At 42.2% G+C, this 25,241-nt stretch overlaps 1 protein-coding gene across 1 annotated transcript; it reads right to left on the bottom strand.

The window, feature by feature from the left end:
* Nucleotides 1–217: 217 nt before the first annotated feature.
* LOC110981295 (uncharacterized) lies at nt 218–24,473 on the bottom strand. The gene is made up of 18 exons (XM_087145116.1): nt 23,870–24,473; nt 23,002–23,320; nt 22,377–22,519; nt 21,622–21,889; nt 21,188–21,442; nt 20,394–20,533; nt 19,605–19,798; nt 19,349–19,422; nt 18,712–18,977; nt 11,017–11,493; nt 10,378–10,585; nt 8,490–8,629; nt 7,296–7,563; nt 6,434–6,688; nt 5,115–5,254; nt 4,279–4,466; nt 3,412–3,491; nt 218–3,056 (listed from the first exon to the last, which is right to left on the bottom strand). The coding sequence occupies exons 1-18, from the start codon at nt 24,227–24,229 to the stop codon at nt 2,776–2,778; spliced, it is 4,056 nt and encodes a 1,351-aa protein (XP_087001242.1). The 5' UTR covers nt 24,230–24,473; the 3' UTR covers nt 218–2,775.
* Between the last annotated feature and the right edge of the window lie 768 nt (nt 24,474–25,241).

The following is a 25,241-nucleotide window of genomic DNA, read 5'->3' on the forward strand; positions in this document are numbered from 1 at the left end:
TTGGGAGAAAGTTTCATTCAGTCTAAAGATCCTTACCCTTAACTTAAAGGTCAGATTCTTTTTTTACAAAGGCTTCCTTTAGACATTATAATACTGATGTACAGCGCCGTATCCAGCTTTCGGTGTGGGGGAGGCAAGTTCAAAAGCGAATACGGCTTCGGGCTCATTCAACATGATGTTGTAGAGAAAAAAAGCCTTACCCACGGTCACACCATCCTTACTCTTATTTGCTGGTGTTATTTTCTTCGGGTTCTGGTGCTAATTATTGATAAATAAATATGCCTGTTAATTTCTTTCCTACTCACCCATGAGGCGAGTCCCCGCAGTACTTTTAAGTACGTGTTTCATCCTCCTTTCACCAAAATACAGTCTTGCACTCTTGTCCAAAGCATTCATTTCCTTTAAAAAACCAATAATGGGGCTCATGTGCGCATTGGGCAGAACAATGCTCAATTGACAGTATTGCGTAAACGTGAGTGAAGACTGTGGATATTCAACAGTACAAGAGAAAAGGATCAGATTTCATACCATTCTAAATTTTAAAGGAAAACGATTTTTTAAAAGATAACTAGCCAGGCATATTTCATATTGAACCGCAATAAGACTGACCATTTGATACTGAGGATCTCTACCAAAAGGGAGAGTACGGTACAAAGGGGGCTACATAGTCCTGTCACGTTATCAGTGTTTCCCTGGTTGTCTTCCACGTTCTCTATGCCTTGAGCACTCCATACCCCGTGCTTTAAGTTCGAGTGCATCAGTACGGAGGCTCCAACTGGATTGATATCGGGGTTCTATTTCCAGATAAAAATCAATGTCCATTCTAATATCCAGACTTGCAGGTTAAATTGTTTTGTCCATTTTTAATGCAAAGAGGAATAACACCTTCGTCAGATCGTACATGGACCTACCTTTTCATTTAAATTACAGCCTGCATGCTTGTTCTTACTGGAAATATAAAATGATTTGGGTGTTAGAACACTGCTAATGTGACTGATCCCCTATACTGTTCAAAATGCGTAAGGTACGCTTGAATTAAGTGGAAAGGGAGAGGTCTACATTTTGTGGGTTTGTTTTTGCAATCGGGAACCTTGAAGAATGAAGTGCAATGGTCCTCGATTCACTGAGGGTCCCCGATATATGTTCTCATCACTCCTTCCTCAGAGACAGATGTCCACATTCTTTATCTTTAAATCCCGATACGCAAGCTGAAACTGAATGTATCTGAATGTAATCCCATCCTGGTAAAGCCCAAGGCTGGGATGGCTTGGGTTACTTCATTGTTTGATTAATTTATATAAAAAAAGAATGCTCCAGCTTAACCACTTGCTTTGCTATTTAACCAGTCGATCTCTGAACGATCTTTCCAATTAATGAACTGAAAATTGGTCAAGTGGTTCCAATTTATAAGAGTAGTATAGTAGACACGAACTAGTACAAGACCCACTACTATTCTACCTGTTTTTGGGGGGTTTTTTTGTTTGTTTTTCCTTAGGAGAAGCTAGTTTTTAACAGTTTGATTACATGTACATGCACTTATTGATAAGCACGGTTTGTCGTCCAAATCTCAATATGGTTTTAGAGCTAACCACTCTATACGAAGTTTGCTATTCTCGACATCTTTAGCAAGATTATCGGTATTTTCCTGGACCTGCCCAGGGCTTTTGACACTCTAACTCATCACATCCTTCTAAATAAACTTGACCATCTCGGTGTACGAGTGTTGGCCTTGGACTGGTTTAGGAGTTACATATGAAAAGAAGGCAGTTTGTTTATTACAATTCACGTCTATCTTCAGAGCAGACCATCACTCGTGGAGTCCCCCAGTGAGGACATTATTATTCATTAATTATATTAATAATATCTGTAATTCTTCTAATGTCTTACATCTTTCTGTTTTTATGCAGATATAAGTATTAGTAATAGTGTATACTAATCACTACGCAATTACGAAGACACTGTTGCATAATAATTTGAGAAAAAAGAAATGACTGGTGATGCATGGTGGCTGGTGATGGATACGATGTTTGACATCCAAGGGACTGATAGCATCCGAGGTGAGGCCAGGGTGTGCCGTCCCTTAGAGGGTGCTAACCTCATAGCGGTCACTCATTTTTGGTATACAGAGGTTTGAATTCTTTGCAATATTTTCTTCACCCGAAGTGTCGTGGATTTTATCCAGATGACGAAAGCTTGCATGGTTCTGTATAATTAGACTGTATCCGTTGCTCGGCTCGTTGACGTGGACGGGCTATGTGCAGCGCCGTTGGGTTCACTGCGTTGGTTGCAGTCATGGTTTCCTCTAAAGTACAATCTTTATTTTTAAAATCCGTTTCACACGGAGAACCTGCATGTTTGTTTTAATCTCGGGAGACAATATGTAAGGGAACTTATATCTAAAAACGAAGTTTAAATGAACCTAAAATGGACTTTAATCGTTCGATCGTCAAATATTTACAGTTTTGCGATAGCTGATCGCGTTTTGTGCCAATTCGCTGCTAAGTTCCACTGAAGTTCAATATTATCAACGAAAGTATAACAGACACCACTGAATACGAGTTGTCTGGTATAAGCAGTCCTTGTAATGTGGTTTGGATTGTAGTTTGGATTGTGGGGAGGGGACTATGATATTACGATGTAATGATTATGCGTTTTTATCACCCAGTCATGTGATTAAATACAGAATTCAAGACAGAGGCAAGAAAAAAACGTATGGGCACCCGACACATACAGCCCTCCCATTAGGCCCGCTGTCTTTACTGGCCGTCACTTCCGCTACAGCGAGAAACCCACGTGTGTCGGTCGGACCTTCATCTCCGCTTTCGGGAACGAGTACTCTTGGAATAGCCACGTACCCCAGACGATCCCCCTGCCTCTTGTTTCGATCGAAAGAGTGCCCGGGTAGGGCACGTAAGGACCGTTCAGGTTACACGTCTCACATGCGTCATACCACCACGCTCCCTCTTTGTTCTGGGCGCAATGGCGGACTTCGTCGTTGTCATTGTCGCGATCTCGTGTGGACCAAACCATCCCATTGTGATAATTCATGGAGTCACCTGCCATAAGAGGGGGCAAATTGAAGAATGTTTTTCAGACGTTTCACTCTTTGACGAGGTCAAGTTTGAAATATTGTTTTCTTGGAGGGAAACTGCTTAATTGATTGATGCATTGATGCAATATTTTCAGCCCTAGTAGGCCTCGCTATGCTGTCTCATTAGGTGAGTCTCATACAACAATAAAATGTAGCTGTTGTCAGCACCCTGCAACATGGAATTTTACGACAGACGACCCCCATTAAAATAGCAGTCAGTATAGTCGAATGCAATGATTCAAAACATGTCACGTGTTCAGATATTTTCAGAGTAAATGTCGTTGACTGGCCTACTCTGTGTAGAATGTAATTATACTCACCAATACCCGAACTTCCAAAGAAACCACTGACCGACAGACGATACAAATCGGTCTCGTTTGCTATTGAGAATTGTTCATAGCTGAAATACAAAAAGCAAAATGTTCTTTATTTGTGCACGTCTGTTGAACTGGCATGCGTGAGGGATATTCTTTTGCATGTGTTTTAATGAAACCTTTTTCCTAACTGTAAAAATGAAGGTTTGGAGGTGATGTTTAGCTTCGCCTTTTATGAAGCCATTGCAGCCGGCAAGGTTCTATTCTTGGGTGTTTAGTCTTGTTTAGGTAACTTTTGAGTCAAAGCCCTATTGTCCCTACCCTGGAAATAAAATCTTCAAGTTGACTCGCGGTTTAACTCCACAAACGATAATAGAAGTGTTCCATTTAATGCTAAGGCTATGCATTTCAAAGACTTTGCTTAATGCATACGGGAGACTTGGGGACGCTGATGGCAGCAGACATACCGGTTCTACGCACTGTGGCGTATCCAGCTTTTAGTGTGTGGGGGTCAATTTCGAAAGTAAATGCATATTCGAGCTCATTCAACATGATTTTGGAGAGAATAAATCAAAAGCCTTACTCATCGTCCCGACACCCATGATTTTATTTGCAGGTGTTGTTTTCTTAGGGTTTTGGTGCTAATATTTGCTTTAAAGAATGTTCCGATTACTTTCCTACTCATCTTAGAATTATTCTTTTTAAAACAAGAAAAGAAAATCCGTCGGGGGGGGAGTCCCCCGCTGGATACGCGACTGCCTGTGCGTATACTAAGAAAATGGACAGTATGCCTAGGACAAAGGGCGCATGCTCAGAACTGGTTAAAAGGACCGGCGTGTTTGCCGCTTCCAAAGTCTCGAAGTCTCCCATTACTTTGCATATTTTATCACAGAATTCCATCTTTCCAGCTTCACGGTGAGTTGATACGAGGCCTGATTGGTCAGGAGATGGAGGTTGTCATTGCCGAACCAAAATTCGCTACTGTGGTCGCCAAATCCTGCCTTGTAATCAGCCCAGTCAAGATAGAAATCCCCAGAGCCATCTACTCGACGTTGAATCACCTATGGTCACACATTATTAATAAAGGTAAGAGGTTTTCCGAAAGACATGTGAAGGGGATGACTAAATCATGAGATGTATTCACGAGCAATTTCATGAATGGACTTTAACACCCACTGCTAGTGGAACAGAACAGCCGGGCAGCTCTTAATTGGGCCTTTGACAATGTTGTAATCTATAGGGGGCCTACGCAGACTGTACCACAACTATAAGTCTGATTCAAGCTCTTTTTTTCTGGTATCATGCTCTCAAAATTTAGCACGTCTACATGTTTGCAAGGAGGAAGTGTTTAATTACTAAACAGAGTTTCGGTAGTGTGGCTCTGGATCGATGGCAGTTCTGGTTCTGAATCTAGAACTATGTCTCAGTGGTTCTGGATCAAGGTGTGGGTCCTGTTCTGGATCTAAGACTGCGTCTTGTCCTGCATCTTGGACCGGGTCGGGTTTTGCGTATAGGGCAAGGTCTGAATATAGACCCAGGGCAGACTCGGAGCCCAAAGGTAGGCCGTCGTTTTTCATTGGGTCTAAATCACACGGGTGTGATTTTCATTCTAGTTCTGGTTTTGGCTTTGGATCTTGAATCGAGGTTGAATCCAAGTCTGGTTCCTCAGTTACCTGCCTTCGCAAAACCGTATATGTACGGAGACTTACTGTCCACCCTCCACCAACGTCGTCCATATCACAGTACACCTGCAAAGCCTCCACCTTTCCCGTCACGTGAATGTTGTATAACCCACTGACTGTCTGTCCCTGTGTATAGTGGTCCCAACAATCCTTAGGTCCTGATTGAGCTGGAAAAGTTTAGAAGAACAGAGATATGAGCTAATTACTCTCTTGCAGGCTTCTCATCGACACAGTGCCCTTAATAATCGTGTAACGAAGTTGACATGAAATACGAATGAAGAGAACTATAAGTGGCGTACATGGTGAACTAGATAGTATAAGGGACTCGGGAGTCACAGTCATTTGCAAAAGCTTCTGTCACTGGGCATGCATTACTTTGTCTCACTGAATGATTACTCAATGTGTTTTTACAGCGGTGCATAACACCAGTATAGTGCTATATACCCATTTGAATGAATTTTTTGCAAAGGCAGGCTTTGTATAACATTTTGTCTGTAAGGAAGCAGGGGTTAAACAAAAGCTAGTCTAAGTAATCAGAAATAAAGGAGGGTACACTAAATAGGCCCTATCAGACTGTTAACATTTCAGACCGTAAAAGTGTAGTCATAATACCTGTTTAACCAAGATACTAAGGTTACACATTGAAAATAAACATAAGTTGCCATGATTGATTGGTTTAAGTTTGGTTTTTCTTCAGGTTAATGCATTTTGTATGGGTGGTCCTAAGCTTTTCCAAATGGCTGTAGTGTTTCAGGGTTTCAGAATCGTCTTTCTTTGTTTCCCTCCTTTTATTTTCAGGTCGAAAAAAGGGCCATTTCCGTAAGATGAACCACGGTTCGCTTCGTGTTATTTTTTATTCCGCGAAATGAACTCAGTAATTTCAATGTCGAGAGGCTATAATTTGTCACCGCCAGGCTTATTAGCTGGCTGTTTTGATGGAGAAGCCTTGCTTATATTAACTGGACAAGAAATGCCTAGCCCAATGTCACTATGAAGTGGCTTTTGTGACCCTGAGTATTAATTTTGCTCAAAGCACGTAGTACTTGATTCTTGTACAGCTGTATTGTTCAGTTATTAGCGCTTTTTCGGTCTGCGTCGCAGTTTTCGAAGAAACCCTTGAACATCACAGCCAGTACTTATTTGGTCTTCAACAGTAACTACCAATGCACTTTTAACGTGTCAAAGTAGTCTTAAATACCACGAGGATGTGGGTAATGCCGCTTTGATCGAGGACAATCGTAAACGTACAGATAAATCGTCCATTTCGACTCATCAGAGAAGATTTGGGTGAGGTATAAACGGGAAATAAAGTTAAATGATTGTCACTGAGACGCTGTCTTGCATACCTGACACGGGGCGCAACTTCATCTCAGCGAATTTCAGCGAATTGTAGATGGTCAGCCAAGCCCCCCATATTATACCCTGGCCCTTTTGGGAGACGCTCTCAGTGTTGATGAAGGGCCCGTTCAGGTTGGATGCGAAGCAGTTCTGATACCACCAGGCACCGCGAAAGGACTGGGCACAGTGCCGACTCAGGTCGACGTCGTTGTCTTGGTCCAGTGTGGAGAAAGACATGCCGTTGTGGTAGGTCAGTGAGTCGTCTAGAACAGGGAGTGTCACAAGTCGGGTAAAGACCCGTTCACACTTCAGGCAAATGAAAGCGAAGCAAAACTGACGGCCCGAAAGATCTGCAACAAACTTGCGCTCCAGTTGCATGAAATATGCTCAACTTTGCGAATTGGCAGCGCCGAATAATATATTCGACGTCAAAAATTCGCGTTTGTGTTCGCTTTTGCGCCAAGCATGAAGCCTTAATATAGCCTAACCTTGGCAGTATCTTCCTCTTATTGAGATGAACAAACTTTACTTTCGCGCATGTAGGAATGCATGCAGCACTCTATAGCCCAAAGTCCTACCTAGGTGCAAGATTTGGCAAGAAAAAGTGAACAGGCACGATTTTCACGTGCCCCCTTCAGCAGCGCTTTCGATAAAGTAAAAAAAAAAATACAAATACCACCGAAAAAGTTAACTTTGTATAAACGATTGCCTCAATGTCTAGTAAAAAGGTAGAGGGTGTGAGACGTTCTGTGAACGTATTGTGCGCATCTCTGTTGTATTTTTTTTAATGGGTCCACGCACCAAGAAAACTGAAAACAGAACAATTAAAGAAGTCTCTGAAATTATTAGGCCAGCAACGAACGTGCTCACCTGCCGTGTAGGAGCCGTAGAAGTTCCCCAGGTTCAGCCGGTACTTGTCGGCCTCGTCAGCGACCTGGAACAGCCCGTACTTGGCGTAGGTGGAGATCGCCGAGAATGACTGCAGTTCGATCCGTAGCTCGTAGTCTCGTTGCGCGGTCAGCTCGTGAAGAGCGTCGTTGCCCAGCCAGAAGTTGGTGGATAGGTCGCCGAAGCCTGCCTTGTAGGCGGCCCAGTTCTGGTAGAAATCCTGGCTGTTGGACACTCGCCTCTGAAAAACCTTGCAATTCAAAAACCAAAAGGGCTAGATCGGGGGGACCAACAAGGACCACACCTCCCATTAAAGCAAAAACAACAAGTATATTTTCTTGAAAAATAATAAGAGAATAAGAGAGAGATTATTTTTCGGTTTAGTTTATTTCCCTTCCATAACTGTGTAAAGCGCCCCAAACGTAGCCTCGACCTTCAGGGAGGCCTCAAAAGGCTACATCAAAAGTCCAATTTTTGCATCCCATTCCCCCCCCCGAAAATGGTTCTGGACCCGCCCTTTGCATAATTCGCTGAGATTTTCTCCCTCATGCAGTAACCAATGATTTACCTTAATCATTGAGAACAGGCAGAGGTTAATTCCCCGTTGTTAAGACTCTGTGCCCCAGTGTCCCGCCCCCCCCCCCCGAAATAAGAGAAGGAACAAATAGTAACATTCCACCTCGGTTCATGTTTTACGTTTCACTCTGTAAGAACAAGGTAGATTACATCCTAACGTTCTCCCCTCCAGAAAAAGCAGAATGTACTCAGGCCGGGGTGAAATGGAGATTGCCCTTGGCAGATTACCCTTGGCAGACACACGATTTTCTATTTGATCCTTTCCCCCCCCCTTTTTTTAAAATAAAGTATGGCAGAAACTTATTCAAACTGATGAATTGCAAGTGCGGAGGACGGAAATGAAAGAAAACAGCGATGACGCCCTTTGTAAAAACCACAAAGCAAAGGGAGACAGTCGTGCTTCAGGAGGCGTGATACGCGACGCACGACATGACATACGGGTCTACAAGACTAAAGGAGGAATGTGAAGGTCTTGAAACCAAGACTACAGGCTGCGAAAGAAAACTTGTAGGGTATGTGACACTTATCCTCTACTGTAAACGCACTTAGCATAAGGTTCAACTTTAGCTCCAACTGAACGCATTACAAGTCCATACTCACTGTCCACCCCCCGCCATCGGTGTCCATGTCACAATAGACTTGCAAAGATCCTGCTCGCGTTGTTGGATAGACAGTGTACTCACCGCTTGAAAGTTTGGGTGAAGTTGCATGTATATCCCAACAGTCAAGGGGTGGTTTCTCTTTAACAAGTTCAAAAAAATGAATGAGGTTGTTTTAAATGTTGTATAGCGATTGAGAAAACAGTTCGTGGAACAGCTTTAAACTGATTTGAGAAATATGACCAAAGGAAAGTCATTCTTCGGTCACAAAATCAGATAATAATTTTGTTCTTGAAGGTCACTCTAGTGGGTGCAAATTGGAGTTTTATTCAACGATCTATTTTTTAAATGGGATTGCGCAGTCTCGTTGTGCCAAACGCATTCCTGAATCATAATCGAGGACAGTTGTTGATTTTGTACGCAGCACCATAGCAACAATATTATAATTATAATCGCTATATCAATATGCTACGTTTGCAGTGTCGGTTACAGGCCAAAGTTTCATTTTTCTGCCTTCTATGGTATTTTCTTTTCCGGGTCATGAGAATCGTATATAGTGGAAAAAGTGAAGATGAAATATCCATATCTGCTGCTACATATGAATTCAGAAATAACTACGCCAAATCAGATGTCAATTATATGGGTACCTTTCCGCAATTTTTTCTTGTATGTTTACCGCGCTTCTTTCCTGCTCATTCAAAACGGACAATCTCGACAATTTACGCTTTAATACAGACCACAGCGCGCACTAAAAACACATCCATGAAAAGGCACCTAAAATAAGATAAAGTAACAAAATGACAATTTCGCCATGACATTGTTAACTAATCCATCTCAAAGGGAAAGAAAAGGAGGTTTCGACATGAACAAGTAGTTTTCTTGACGATGGACGTTTCGATCAGTATGTTGCTATCGTTGTTGAATATGTTATCTCAAAAAATATCCCTTCAAAGTGACTAAAGCGCGCTCTTATTATTGATTAGCTGGCACTATAGCCTGTTTTAATTATTGCTTGTGCGTCAAGAACCCCCAAGGTCTGTGCAGAATGGCAGCCGTTTTTCGATCGTCCAAAATGATCTGTATTATCCCGGCTGCATCGGGAATGTACACAGATCAAATCGACCGGTTCGCTTGGTAGGAAAGCTGCGTGCGTTTTTTTTTAACCTTGTGGTTAAACCTAACAACGACAAGCTGAAGCTTAATTTAAAAAAAAAAGATGATTCCTTCATGGAACTGACCACATTAAAAGAGAATACCCCCCGGAAAAAGCACTCAAATCAGGGAACTGTATTACTAGTTCCATCAATATCACCAAAATCATCAACTTTCGCCAATAGGCTCACCCTCTATATTAACACCATTACCCCCTCTGTCACAGTTATGTTCATGTTTTAAACTTCGTGCAGAACTTTAAACGGCGTTGTTTAAACATATCACTCCCTGGCAAACAAACCAACGAAATCCGGGCTATGCCATCAAGCAGACCTTTTCAAACAATAAAGCATGTGTTTTCGAAGTAAATGTTTATGAGATGTTCATTTAAGTTCGTTTTACGAGATATGTCTTCTAGAAACATGCAGTTCCTATCTTTAACAAAAAAATTGCTCAAACGGGATAAGTTGTTTAAATGAGATAATAAGTCATTGCGACTTATTTTTGTTCAGAACGCCTTTGTCGGAAAACTGTATATCGTAAAAAAAAGACTTCTCAAAAAGTAGAAAGAATGTTTCTGAAGCAGATCTCGTAAAATGAACTTGAAAAAAATACTATTATACAAATGTTGAAAATGTATGTTTCGAGGCACTGGTTAGGATTTCGCACAACCCGAGGCGTCTTTGCGTAGCAAAATTTCTGCACTGGAAAAAATGAAGAGCCAATAAATAAAATACCTGTTGTGATTAATGCCGTGGTCGGAATAAAAGTCGTTGTTCGAGTGGTTGTCGGTTGAGTAGTTGTCGGTTGAATAGTCGTAGTTCGAGTGGTTGACGGTTGAAGACTTGTTACCTGAGTGGTCGTGGGCTGGGAGGTTGTGGATTGAGTGGTTGTTGAGGGAGTGGTAGTTGTATCCATGGTGGTTTCTGGACTCTTAGTTGATATCTGTTGGTTTTGAGAATTAAACAGTGGACGAAAACTGTGTAGGTATCAAAATGGAAGGTGCATACTTCATACAAAGTTTGCCTTGTTTTGATAATGGTTTGCGGTAACATCACAAAAATTCATTTAAAAAATCAGCATTTTCTGTTTTTGTTTTATTTGGTAATTAGTCTACTCAATTCAAAAACAAATCTTATTCTGTTACTCGAAATTATTCATTCAAAAGAAAGTTTACAACTTGGTAGAACTTGGCGAAGTACATACTGGCGCAACTGGGGTACAATATGCAGGGGAGGGGGGCTTGTTTTGTGGGAGGGGGGCTCGTTTTCTGGACGGGGTCACTCAATTTTGTTCGATATCGTCAGTTTCCGTGCCCCCCAGTTATATATCATTGCCGATACATTTTGGTTTTACGTTTGTATAAGCGTACTTACGATGGGGCATATCTCCTTGGTCGGGACTGTTCCTGGCAATGTGCCATAGTGTCGCCATCCATCTCTTATCTCCATGTCTGCCGGGTGTGCATCCTTGCTGCTCTCGTTCAATTCGCAGATGCCTCCCACACTCTCGTAGTTCACGGAGACGCACCGGTCTTCCTTGATGCAGGCGGCCACACACACAACCGGGGACCTCTTGGTGTAGCTCTTGAGCAAGTGGTTGCTCAAGGCAAGGTTAGGAGATAGGCAGGTCAAAGGAACACTGCGGGAGAATGACCCGCCACAGGACGGGGTAGCAGCGCGGAGGGACACGGTAAACCACGAGAGTACGACCAGCGACGCGCGGATAATCAGACCGCTCCACATGGTAATGCAGTGCATATCAACATAAATGATTCGAACTGCACACAACAGGTGGCGATACTGTCCGCCTTTACCTGTGGCGAAGCCTTGATATATCACGTAACCCACTAAAGTTTACATCGTCCAGTTTTTTGGTTCCGTTACGACTGCAATGCTCCTGCCGCAGAACTGCATTTTGCTGTTTCAACAAAGTCAGTTGTCACTCAATGATTTGGACGAATGCCACAGACGATATAAATGTCGATCACTGAAATGGCGTTTGGGGCATATTCGAAAACTACCTTGTACTACCTTTGATGCTAGCACATGCGCATTACTTTCAAGAGTGACCTCAATATTCGGACTGACGATCAATACCTTGTTTTTAGCTATCCACCAAGCCAGGAAACATTTGCCACAAAGATGTGTCAAACTTCACCGAAGCATGTTCCCAAAAGTTGCTGTAAATAAGATGTAGGCAAAGTTGATTGACTGAACGTGCCTCCCGCCTTGCCTACGCAATTATTTGTAGCGCTCATGCAACAGTGGTTTTTAGCATGATAGCGAGGTCAATCATTCTGCTACAACTACGTTCTGTTTCACAACATTGGGCTACCAGGCTTACAAGTGTGTTTAGACGGGAGACTTGACCTCACTCCATGAAGGCATGCATAAATTATGAGGAAAGTCGACACTTTCGCAGCTTCTGAAATTGTATTGGTTCCCATGCGCGTGACCGTGTTGTTTGATTGGGGCATAGATCAAAACACTGTGGAATAAATAACTCGATGAAAAACGTGTACAATGCGCACCATTTACTGTCTACATACGTGCAAACGTTTCCGTTTTTTTATAGATGCGCTAAAACGTGAATAAGGCAACGTAGTGTGAGAATTTTCTAATTAAATCAGCAAAAGCATGATTCTTTTCCTTATGAGCCTCGAGCTCAGTGGACCAAGAGAGCCTGCAATAGTCTTAGGGAGGAGGCTTTTTGGGCAGGAATTAAACTTTGCTGGTTCTCGAGCGACTAACTTGAAGAAATGCACGCCTTACGGTCGCATCGCTATCAAAAAAACAACACTTCCGACTAATAAGGCTCTTTTCAACCGATGAGGGGCTGCTTCTGCTCGGGGCGGATAGAATTTACCGTACATAATCTGCCCACCAAAAGCTTGTGCAAAACATGTTTTCTATCAATGTAATGAGGCGTCAAACAGAACTACGAGTGATTAACAATGGTGCGCCTCCAAGAGTTTGCAACGCGTTGGCCAATCACAATGCGCGAGACGTGTCAACCGTTTCCAAACGCGCATTGGGTCGACAAATTTCGTGCATTATAATTGGCCAGTGCGTTGCTAACTCTTGGAGGTGCACTATCCACTCCGAGCAGGAACAAAAGAGGGCGTATTTTGAAATGAAATCGACACTCGTTTGGTACGCACTCGCTGCATTGGTGCACAAGGTTATGCGCGTTTGACGCGGAGCCTAGTACGTGCAATGAAATCAGTCTGGAATATAAATATGGTCTTATCGCGTGCACGCCTAAAACATGCAAGAACCCGGTTGGAAAACTTAGTACCATCTGTCTTTCTTTCGCCGGTGAGGGTGCACTTCAGCTCAGGGCAGATTGTGACACGCCTGTATTGCGCGCACAACTTTTCCCAGGTAGACACTTCTCAGTACGCGTGTTTAATTTCATTTTTTGGGCATCTATGGATACGCTAATCACTACAAGAGCACGTGAAATGGTGTGTCTGTTTCCGCACGTGTGAACGTTCAAAATAATAAGGGCCGCGTTCGCTGGCGGCTTGTTCCGTATGTTCACGAACAGCTCGATTTGTTGTTCGTGGGTTGGCCGCTCGAACGCCGGGAACAAACAACCGGTAGTATCGCTGGTAGTTAGTGACAAGCAACATGCAACATGGCGGTGTCCAAGTAGGCTATGTTATTCGAGAGTTAATGTTTGGATGGGCAGAATTCTTTTTTATATAAACAGGAACATTCATTTCTGTGTTACGGAAAATAATTAATGTTAATTTTGCAAAACTTCTCATTGTCTATGGCTTTGGAAGCCATCTCTCTACTTTTTGCATCTGTTCAAAAATCAAAATCTCACGAGTTTTTCCGTGTGTTCCTGTAAAACCCTGACGAGAAGGTGGTGTGTGATCCTGTTCCGAGAACAGTGTTCTTGAGTCGTGTTCCCACCGTTCGAGCGCGAGAACAAGAAACCCATGTCAAGAACACCGAGGCAGCCCGAACTCGACCAAGGTGAAAGTACGAGAATCGAGCTGGACAAAGAGAGGGCGCAATTTCACTAGAAACGCAGGCTCTTTTTGGTCTGGTTCCCTGCCCCAAGATTCCCTGACGACTCTTGATAAAAAATCTTTATGTCAGGCATCACCCACGGATATAAATAGATTGACACAAGGGTCAGGGGTCAGAAGTTGAGAGCCCGGGTGTTTTAAATATTTTCGATTTTATCAGGGCAACATCTAAAAAATGAGGCTTTTCCCATATATCTCGTTCGCAATACTGCAAGTGTGTCCCAACTGAGAGCATGTTTCAGCACGAAAGCCTGCATTAGCAGAAGAGAGTTATATTCTGCATTTTGCCTGGCATTTCGACCTAGGCAACCTTTGATTTCAGTGTATAGCCTTAAGTCAAATATTGTAGGATCAACAGCTGCCATTATGGGAGTTTACACTTCAGCAGCTAGCCTACCTACCTGGCCGGGAACAAACAAACATCAACAGTACCTCCGATCAGGCCGAATATAGACGGGACGACTTCGGAATATTTCAGCTTTAGTTTCCGGAACACTAGAGGGTTTCCTCCAGTCTTGATCAAGTGGACATTGGGTGATACTGGACCCTGATTCGTAGAATCATTGGGTATGGTGTCCACTAAGACTAGCTCTTTTGTAGGAAGTGCACTTCGCTGGTTCACAAACGAGTATATGCACGCGTTACGGTCGCATCACTACCAACACAAAATGAACACTCCCGACTGGACTGGTTCCCATCCCGTACGTAGTCTCCAGGCGTCATACAGACGCCCTCCAAACGTAGGGACGAGTAGCAGGTATAAAGGTATTTAATTTGGCAGAATTCTGCCGGGCGTATACGTGCACAAATCAAGCAGGAGCTGATAGCATATTTGGCTTTTTCTTCTTTATTACAGACAATAACTTCACCATAAATTGTTCAGTTTTCAAGAATTTAAAACAATAACCATTGATTCAAAATAAATTGCCGCAAAATTTACTGATGATAACTACTGAAAAATAAATCTGCACACTGTGATCAACAGAGGCTTTGCATGGAGACGTAAACTCTTTGTTTTTTCCGCATCTCTGTTAGAACGGTTCTTTACTAAAGCATTGCTATTGGTCTGACAAAAAACTGAAGTATTCAGCATTCAAATTGCAAGGCTAATAGCAATTCCTGACCAACGTGTACTTTTGCCCAAGGCGGATAAGAAAAACAACGCGTTTGCTGTTCTGGTTAATGGTACATGAGGACAAGCTCATGGGCGCATAACCGATGTTCTTTTGACCAAACCAAGTAGCTCTGAGTACTACAGTCCAAACTAAAGTAAAAGGTTGTGGTCATCGTGCAGCACATTTTTATTGCTTTTATCAAATTGTCCGTGTTAAAGCATTGTCGTGAAACATGTCAGTGGAAGGCCAGTGGGCAATACGTGTTCTCTGTCCTCGTCCAACACGAAACAGCTTGCTGAGAGCACTGAATGGAAAGAAAAATAGCATACGAGGTAAACCAGAGACCTTCAAGTCAATACGTGACGCTGAAACCAGGGAAAAAATTAATTCACTTTCTCCTTGGGCGCGCAGCCGCCTCCAGATATTGATTACCACCGGTTGGTCAGTTGAAGGGGGAAGACTTGCGTCTTAAACCAGTGAGCAGCGTTAAATGATGAAACCTATCGGTTGCGCACTGTGCAAACAACAAATGGGATGATCCATGTGGCAATCTGAATAAAATGGGTTTCGCGGGGGTGGGGTTCAGGGCTTTAGCAGCCCTAATAGTTTAAGTCATTTTAAAACCAGCTTAAAAACTTACCTCCTCCAGAATCACTTTCCAGCAATATAGTCCAATTTTGCTAACTAGGAAGCCTTTTTATTTTATTTGATTGTAATTGTGTAATTTGAAAGTTTTGTATTTCTCGTGTATCAGCTTTTAGCTTGTTGATAATATAGTAATTGTCTTTCTTGTAATTTTTTTAACGGTATTTAGTGTACAGCGCTTTGTGATGTCGTTGACATGGAAAGCGTTTATAAATAATTCATATTATTATTGTTATTATTTTATTATTACATGTATATGGCACAAGCCCGTACATGGAGTAGTAGGCTAATGAATCAATATCCTGCAGAAGAGTCACAATTTCCACTATTCACCGTGTGCTACGAAAGCCGGTACTGCCGTCAACAAATGGTGAAGTATAATTTTTCCCATTTCGTTTAAGAAGTATATTTTTCAACTTCGTTTTTACGACATACATTTCATTCGAAATTCGTTTGTTCGAGATATGCCTTTGTTGGCTCTAATGAGATCTATACTTAGAAGCATTTTTTTCTAGTTTTGGAAACAAATCTTTTTATGAAATTTATTTTACAATGAAGTTTGTTTTTATGACATAATTTTTCTCAAAGTTAATACAAAAACAACATTTAAAAAAAACACAATTCATATAAACAAATTTCAACACAATATATCTCAAAAAAATGAACAGAAAAATATCGAACTTCGAAAGAAATGAAGGTCACAAATAAGAATTTGAACAAAAAATAAACCTCACTTTTTGAAAACATAACCTGATTGCACCACAGGGTTTTCGTAGACAAATAAGCGGTGGGTACGTTGCCAAGGTGATACCGGTGGTGAAGACGATATCAATAAGATGTAGACCATAGGGCGAGCTGTGAAATTGAGTTTCCTGGTAATTGGTAGGCTACAGCTGGCGTAGTGAGCGGAACCCGCGGGTTAATGGAGAATGTCGTACTTTACACGAAAACAAGGTCTGCCAAACTTCTTGTGTGTACATACATGTATATATCGAACACAGTTTCGTTGAAAAAGTGACTATCTTCAGCTGACGAGCCGTGAGCCGTTACCGGTTGCTATGGCTATCGATGTTATTATTGACAGAACTTCTGTCATCGCCGTGCGGGGTAATTATCTTCCCATTGTTGCATTTCAAGGACTGTCAATTAATAACGAGCCATTGGTGCAAAAAGCCAACATTACTGTGATATCAAATTAACTGTATGAGAATATATGGGTGTTCTGTTGTATGTAACGTGACAAATGAAATGCTTGTAGGCCTGTGTAAACAATAATCATGTAATTATGTTGGCAATGGTTGCGTTCAAAATGTCATGGCTTTTAGGCTGAATTGTTTAATTATTATTCAGTTAAAATGGTTTCATGGTTTTTACTGTAACATGTTTACTTTGATGTCTTTGTTACAAGTGGTCTTTTGTTTGATTAAATGAGTCCAGCACTTAGTCCAGAATGCAGCGTAGGCCTACGCTCTCTCTAACCCATTGGAATGCGCACAAACCAACAAACCCATTTGCGTCTTCGGTTTGGAACCTGGCGGACTGCGCCAAGGATCAAAGTCCCTTTCGGTCACCGCTATACCGCGGTGCTTGTGTGCGGAGACTGGCTGTAGCATAATTACCTGATGACTTCTATTTGGGAAAGTTCATGAAACCCAAGAATCACGCCCCTAAACAAGCTTCGAATTGAGACTCTCGACATAAATTATGAAGAACATTAAGTACTGATTCACAATTTTTATAAGCAGATTCAGTATCACCTCCAGTCACATATTAATATATATATATATATTATTTAGCGAACTGGAGTATAAAGGGGTGTTAACTTTCCAAGCTCATCAGCTTCCGAAGCTCCCTAAAATAAGTGTGCACCCCAGTCCCCAGACATTTTCCCTAGAAAGTGCCCTGTTATCAATCATTGCCCTTTTTTTTACTCCCCTACCCCCATATTTTGATTTTACGCCGGTTGGATGGCCTTTTAGAAAGAAAGCTTTGTCCTCTTGACCGGACAGATGCCGAGAGCCTACTTTTCGGCCCCTCCAAAATCACATTTTTTCTTGCTAACCATTACTATAGCATTCAATGATTCAACTGCTATCGCACAATTTAAATTGTTTGCCATTATACAAACCTGTAATGTAAATAACAACAGTCTATACACTTCAATGCTGTAACGTTCAACTACCGTTTGACCTTTCTAAAATAGACCAATGGGCGAACAATGGATCAATCCGAAAGTTACTAAAAACAAACTTCGAGTTGTTTGACCTTTAAGAAGCGGAGCCATAAATTCGAGCTTATCGACCATTTCGATTTGAACACTGTATAAAATATAAGACAAAGCCAAAGACCCAAACTCCACGTCGTGAGTACCCGCAAACACGTCACATCAAAAACAGGACCAAGACTACATTGAGAATTAAAGTAACCATCGATTGTGGAAATTAAAAACAACTTTTTTAATAAAGATTGGATGTCACTAATCGGCGTTTGTACCAATGCAGAGGTTGCAGTGATTTCATTGGTTATTTTTCTCACGATCGTAACAGAATAAACTGGCATAATAATCTGTAACGATTCAGTGATTTTTTTTTATTCGTACCAAACCCGCACTGCAGTCATTGCACTACTGTATTCAGAAAACGGCAACGGAATATAATTCATATTAACAAGATTTCGAGTCCCAAACTTGTGCAAATTGTCATGAAACTTCGGTAAGAAAAAGAGCTGCTTATTCTGCGCATACAAAAATTTAAAAAGGTGAACACAACTGTAACGACAAAAGAAAAGTTTGTTCTAGAACAAAGGATTAGGCATCTCGTTCACAGTGTCAAGTGAGTGTCAAAAATGTTTCTTAAATTTAGCGCACAAGGTTTTGTACACAAACATCCACTCAGCGCAAGGTTGTTTCGAAACTCGGCACGTACATCAGTGGTAGCGGCCATTTAATACCACTAGGAAGGGGAATAGATGGTGCTTATTATCACTGGGAATCAATTGGCGGGATTGTTGTCTGCTTTTGCAAGCGGCATTTATGTAAGGTTTTTTCAAGCAAGTCCCAGTAATGCAGATTTTACCATTTAAGCAATAATTACCCAAAGGTTGAGTAGATTTTGAAGTCGTAAGTTTACTGTTTTGGACGTGACCAATCAGTCAGCTGGATAAATATTAAATATATACATGTTTTCTTTTCAAAAACTACGACGTCCAATACCAACGAAGCACGCAGCAACTTAAGAGAACGCTTCATTTTGTCTAATCCGATTTTAATAACCAATGTTGGTTGGTCTAATTTTCATCTGCACCTTAGCCAGGGAGTCGTCTTGTCCAAGCCAAGAGCTCCATATAATGCCTTGGCCGTTGGTACTCAGGTAGCCGGGATATTCCACGTACGGCCCGTTCAGGTTGGACGTTTGGCAGTTGTTATACCACCACGCACCTCGCATGACCTGCGCGCACTGCCGGGCGTCCTTGTCGTTGTCCCTGTCCAGAGTTGACCACGGCATTCCATTGTGATAGGTTATCAGCGAATCGCCTGTCGTAGATGAGAAGGTGACTTTTTATTAAGGAATTGTGCCAAAACGGCCTTCTCGTTTGAGTTTGACGAGAGGCCACCAACTTGTGTACGGTGTGCTTTTACTGCCGTTCCCCAGCAGACTCATTGACTACGGCAAAAGCGGAGGGCGGTGGACATCGCACTGGGAGCAGGGATTGAAAATGGACGCTGACAAGCGTCATCCAACACCAGAGTCACCTGTTGCTCCTCGAAGAATAATCAAATACTGTGCTTCCAAAAAGTAACATTTTTCTAACAAAAAGATCAATTACGATGCTGCACGTAACACCTTTGAACTGTGAAGATGGCCTTGTGTGTAAGACTATAGCTGAGTATTTTTTTTGTCTTACCTGCATTACCAGCATACCCGCCAATAGTTAATCGGTAATTGTCCGCTTCGTTGTTGATTCGAAACTCACTATACCTAAAAAATAAGAGCGAGAAAAATAAGAATGAGAAAAAAAGAGAAAATAGTGACAGCAAAGTGAGTAAACAATACAATAAAGCTTTTTTTTTAAACGCTGACGTTAGAAATATCAGTTGCCGTTTGCAGCTTTCAGCAACGCTGTCTTTTGTACACTTTCCACCTTTTATCGGATACTGTACCTGGCGTATCCAAATATGTTTCCCCAGCTAACGAAGATGATGCGAATTTGATACGAATCCTGATTAGTCAGAAGGTGAATGTCGTCCAAGCCGAGCCAGAAATCCGACTCGGTGTCCACGGTGCCAAAGCCGGCTTTGTAGTCAGCCCAGCCGCGGTAGAAGTCCAGGTCGCCTATCTCGCGCTTCTGAATTGTCTGGAAGGGGGAAATCACATCATCAGGTGGATTTACTGTTAATATCCCCAAAGACGCATTTCTGATAGATCGAACGTTCGAGGTTTACACCCATATAGAAGATTAATATTGTAAATCAACAAAATAAGAACAGTTACATAATAATGCCCAGTCTGACCACTGCAATAGTGTCTGAATTTTAAAAACAACGTCGGTTTAACTAAGTTTTCAATTGATGTTTTTCACTTCTATATATGGTGTCAAAATATGGTCTTCCATCAGACTGTATGTAAATAAACCTCCAGTTAACCTAAAAAAAAGTAATCTAATAAAGGTTTTATTTCATCACACTGACAGAGGTCATCGTTCCATTCTTGACACTCACAGGTTTTACCAGCCAGTGGTTGACAAACTCTCACTGGCTGTGAGATAATAAACACAAATGTTTTTACAAACCTCAGGTCTGCTTTTGCATCTTGTTGTATACTTACTATTGTATTTGTATGTATTTGTCACTTACATTATTCGAATCGATTTGATTTCACGAAAGAAAAACCGAAGAACAACTGCAGTGAATTATGCCCAAATGGCCATCTGATCAACAGGGTACCCGTACCGTCCACCCGCCACCGTCAAATTCCATGTCGCAGAGTACCGTCAGTCCTTCGGGCCTGCCAGTCACGTAGATGGTATAGACACCGCTGGAGGAGTGTCCGCTCTGGTAAAGGTCCCAGCAGTCTTTGGGAATGGGTTGTGCTGAGTATCGACAGAAAGACCCACAGGTCATCAGACAAAACACAAGTTCTCTTGCTCATCTAGGGCTCACTTCCACCCCACCCCCAAAAAACCTACTTTGCGTGACGAAGGTTGTTCCTTGCATTTTACTTCTGAAACTGCGAGGTTTCTTTTATTTTGAAAGAGATTTGTGCCGTTATTTGCTTTGTTGAGGAAAAACTAAGTTATCATATTTTGAAGCATTTGAAGGCCCTGTAAAAATTACTGCAAAATACTGTCATAGGCCTTGGCATGGCATTTTAACTTTCGCACCGATTTCCTGAATGTTTCCTATTTTCAATCTTTCAAACTTCGATACCAAATTAAACGAAATGAGAAAACGTTAGCTCAACCCATATAGAGACAGAAACTTGTCGATCTGTCAGGTTGTAAAGGGTGTCTAAAATGGAACAATTTCACTCGTCATCTTGGCACGATATAGAACACTTTCTTGCCAGCGTTATGAACTAAAGCGTAATCCTGTCCCTTTTTTTAAAAATCTGTTAGCTAAATATAGTCAGCGTTATAAGGTTTTCATATCTGTGTAGGCCGATAGACCTGTGTAAAGTGTACGGTGACAACGCATCGAATTTTAACAAAGGAAGGGGGGTGCGAGTATAGACCTCACGTGTTTACCACTAATCGGTCGGATTTTCATCTCAGTGAATTTCAGCGACTCGTAGTAGCCGAGCCAGGGCCCCCAGATAAGCCCGACCCCTCTGCTGGGCACACTGGCGCTGCCCTGGTAGGGCCCGTTCAGGTGGCAGTAGCCGCAAGAGCCGAACCACCAAGCCGACTGCAACGCCTGAGCGCACTGTCTGTCACCGTCGTTGTCATTGTCCACGTCCTTAGTCGTGAAGGCTTGGCCGCTGTCGGCAGACAATGCATCATCTATATGCACCACGAGACAAATGCAAAAATACAATTTGTAGATTTAACCATTTAGATTACCGCGTAGATTCAACAAAACGAAAATACCTGGATGCCATGGTGGAAAATCAAATTCAATGTGAAAATTATATAGGCGTGCTGTGTCTTTCACGAAGAATATGGTGATTTTTGAGTCTCACCTGCTGTGTACGAACCATAAAAGCTGGTGACGTTGAGTCTATAGTTACGAGCCTCGTCCGCCACACTGACGTAGCCGTACTTCACAAAGGTTTTAACCGAGTCGTACGACTCCAGCTCGATGCGTAGCTGATAAGCACCTTGGCTCGTCAGGACGTTGAGAGCATCATTGCCAAGCCAGAAGCTACCGCCAATGGCGCCAAATCCAACCTTGTAAGAGTTCCAGTCCAGGTAGAAATTCTGCGATGAATCCAGTCTCCTCTGAAACACCTTCAAAGAAGAAAGATAAGCCGCACGATCCATACCGGTAATAATGCAGGGACCATTCATACCTCTTTAAACTTTTTTTTTTAACCGGAAATCTTTCCTTGAAGTTGTGTTCACTGACTTTGAGAAACGCTAACTGGTAAAATACCAGAACAGAGTGGCCGCTCTCTTCACAAAAAGAAACCAAAAATCAAATCAGCCAGTATATTTGATACATTTATTTCCTCGGTGACATATAACGAATTCTGACAAATGGACAAATTATTTTAATTCTGACTTTGTGGAGGAAAAGCGACTGATAATCGCTGTTCATTGAAAAAATAATAATTTTTGGGGGGGGTTCAAGCATTGATTTGATGATGGTACATCGAAAGGTTCTAACACACATAAATACGTTTGGATAAATATTATTGGACGATAAAAGCCTGACGTTTTATTTATTTCCGTAGCCGTGACATAAAGACCTTATCACAGTTAAACTGTTACATACCGTCCATCCACCAAGGTCCGTTGTCATATCACAATACACTTTTAACAGTTGGTTCTCCCAAGCTTTCGGATATATGGCGTACTCGCCACTCGGGCTGGTCGGTGAACTGCTGTGTATATCCCAGCAATCGACGGGCGGCTTTTCTGGTTAAAAAAAGTAAAGATGCAGTGGAATGGAATATCAGCAAACTCATGCAAATAGGAGACAGGATAGGACAAAAGGCAGCATTTCACAGTGTGGCAAATGATAACATTAATACTTTAGTTTCAGAGGGTAGCTTTGTCGCTAAAAAGAAGATGATTTTCAATGGGCCATCTGTCGGTGATAAGATCGAGTATAAAATACATATCTTAATTACACATAGATACAAAACACTATAAACAATGCCGGTGGAGATACCGCACTAAGATTTATACGCAAGAAACTTAGTAGGACTGAGAGTTGACCATTTCCAACGTTCTTGGACTTTTTATGTATCATTCAGGCCATTTACGTATATTAATTGGCATTAATTACACTCTTATATTCTTAAGATGTAAAGAAGGTGTAGTGCGCTGGAAAATAACAACTGGCGTTAAGTTGCCATTATCATGCAGTTAGAACAAAATATCATTACAGAGCATACCAGTAGTCACGTGTACAGTTGTTGGCGCTTCAGTTGTCGTCTCTTCAGTCGTCATTAGCATTTCGGTGGTAGGCATCTCGGTCGTCATGGACATTTCGGTAGTAAACATCCTGGTTGTTGTAGGTATTTCGGTCGTCATGGACATTTCGGTAGTAAACATCCTGGTTGTTGTAGGTATTTCGGTCGTCATGGACATTTCGGTAGTAAACATCCTGGTGGTTGTAGGTATCTCGGTCGTCGTAGGCATTTCGGTTGTTGGAGTTTTAGTCGTCGGTTCTAAGGTCGGCATTTTTGCTGTTGTCTGCAAGTAAGAATCCATCTACTTTCCCGTCATTCTTTGCAAGTGTAAAAAATTATTTCCGGGAGGTCCCATGAACACTTTTCGGTATTTTTCTATTATAATATCCAGCACCGAAAATCACAATTCTCCCCTTCTCAGTATGTGCACTGCATGAGGGCGTTCAGAAAGAGAATGTTTTATGTATCACTACGCTCTTGCAACTAATGAATAAGATGTACAGCCCTTGGGCCTATTTCAAATGTCGCTTGCTTCAAACGTCTAATTCATGTTTCAGTCGATTATTTGAATTAAGCACACGTCCGAAGCGGGTCTCGGGAATAAGGGCTTCCGTTACCTTTAGTATAATTGGCCTTTCGTTGTTATTGGACTTGTGCAGAGTAAGAGCGGTTTTAACAGTAAATTATATCTTGGTCTTCTAAAGAAATTCAATATTCAATTTTGATTCACCAGTTAGAGCAATGACTATACATGTGTAGCATTCACTTCCATTCCAACCTATTCCAGCCTACCTATTTACACCTCATAAAAAGAATAAGCGAGGAGTTAAACTGAATGGATATATCTTACTGGTATCGAAAAAAGGTTCTCCACAACAGGCAACACCTTCTCGTAGTATTGCCATCCAACCTCACTGACCAAGTCGTCGGGATACTCATCCTTCCTGCTAGTGCTCAGTTCGCACGTGCCCGCCGCCTCCTTGTAGTTGACGGCAACGCAAAGTGGCGACGGCAGGCAGTGAGCCAGGCATCGTCCCGTGGATCGCACGCCGCGCAGGCTCTTCAGGACGTGGTTCGTCAGCGCCACGTTGGAAGTCGCCGGCTGGGAAAACCCCACAGATCGGAGGAGCATGTCCCCGCGCACCGACAAAAACGAGAGGGTGCACCACAGCAACACGGAGAGAAAAACCTTTTCACCTTGCACGGCCATTGTATTTTGGAAATTGGAATAAAGTCAAGTTCCATTCCTGTAGACGTTTCCATTAACGATAATGTCGACCCAGAAAGCCCGTGGTCTGCGTTGCTTGTTATTCAATGTCGCAACCTGCCATCCCTGCCCTGTCTTTCATCGATTTCTGCTGACCTTCTACTCCAAAGCAACCAATGATTCTCACCGACTATTGCAAAATTACAAACACCTGGTTTTATTTGTTTCCATGAGACACGGAGTTCATTCCATCTTCTGGAAAGGAGTTTTTTTTACAATGTCACCGCCGTACTAATTTTGAATTAGCGTACATCTAGCAATAATCATCTCATACGGTCGTGGATAGTGCCTTATACCCAGGAAACGCTAATTATGAACACGCTCTCATTGTTCCTCATTTCAAGTAAGGGGAATACCGAGGACGCTAATTTTGTTTTAACTGTCACTGTTATTCCTCCTGAAAGCATACTTTGTAATGAGCAATATTACAGAGCAATGCTGGTCATACACTGACGGCTCGTGTGGTAGGAATGGTCGGCCACATATTTTTTATTCTCAGCTTGAGAAGTCAAGTATCCGACTGGGCCTCTGTAGCGGCAATCAGTGGCGTAAATTCGTGTCGGAAATTGGGGGGCATGGGGAAGGTGGGAGATGATTTGCCCGGCCATGAAAATTTGGAAAGCTGAGTAGGGGGGTGACTCCATAATACTCTATAGGCTATGATGTCGATGTTCATGATATCGATATACATCCGCAGTAATGTGAGTTCAATTCATGCAGAATTTTACATCAGAATGGCATGGCTTTTAAAAGTTGTTTTTCCTTCTTTTTTTTTTAAAGAATACTGAATGCATTTTAGTCGTTGGGAAGTCCGAAAAATTCTTCACGATCCGCTTAAATTTTGGAGGAAGGGGATGATTCAAAAGTCCATACCCCCATCTCTAAAAGTGGGGGGGGGATATATACCCCCATCGCCCGCGATTTACGCCCATGGCGGCAATCTTCACCTATGGTG

The sequence above is a fragment of the Acanthaster planci genome, linkage group LG13 (assembly GCF_054643075.1).
Source record: "Acanthaster planci isolate LZ-2023a linkage group LG13, COTS_SCS, whole genome shotgun sequence".
NCBI lineage: Eukaryota > Metazoa > Echinodermata > Asteroidea > Valvatida > Acanthasteridae > Acanthaster > Acanthaster planci.

What these genes read in the sequence shown, in the direction of transcription:
- LOC110981295 (XM_087145116.1), bottom strand. Translation starts at nt 24,229, where the DNA reads ATGGCCGTGCAAGGTGAAAAGGTTTTTCTCTCCGTGTTGCTGTGGTGC. An exon ending in AGAACCTTTTTTCGATACCA is followed by an intron (nt 23,321 to 23,869) that starts GTAAGATATATC and finishes ACGGGAAAGTAG; the next exon opens with ATGGATTCTTACTTGCAGAC. An exon ending in CTACGGCTCCTACACGGCAG is followed by an intron (nt 6,689 to 7,295) that starts GTGAGCACGTTC and finishes TCCCTGTTCTAG; the next exon opens with ACGACTCACTGACCTACCAC.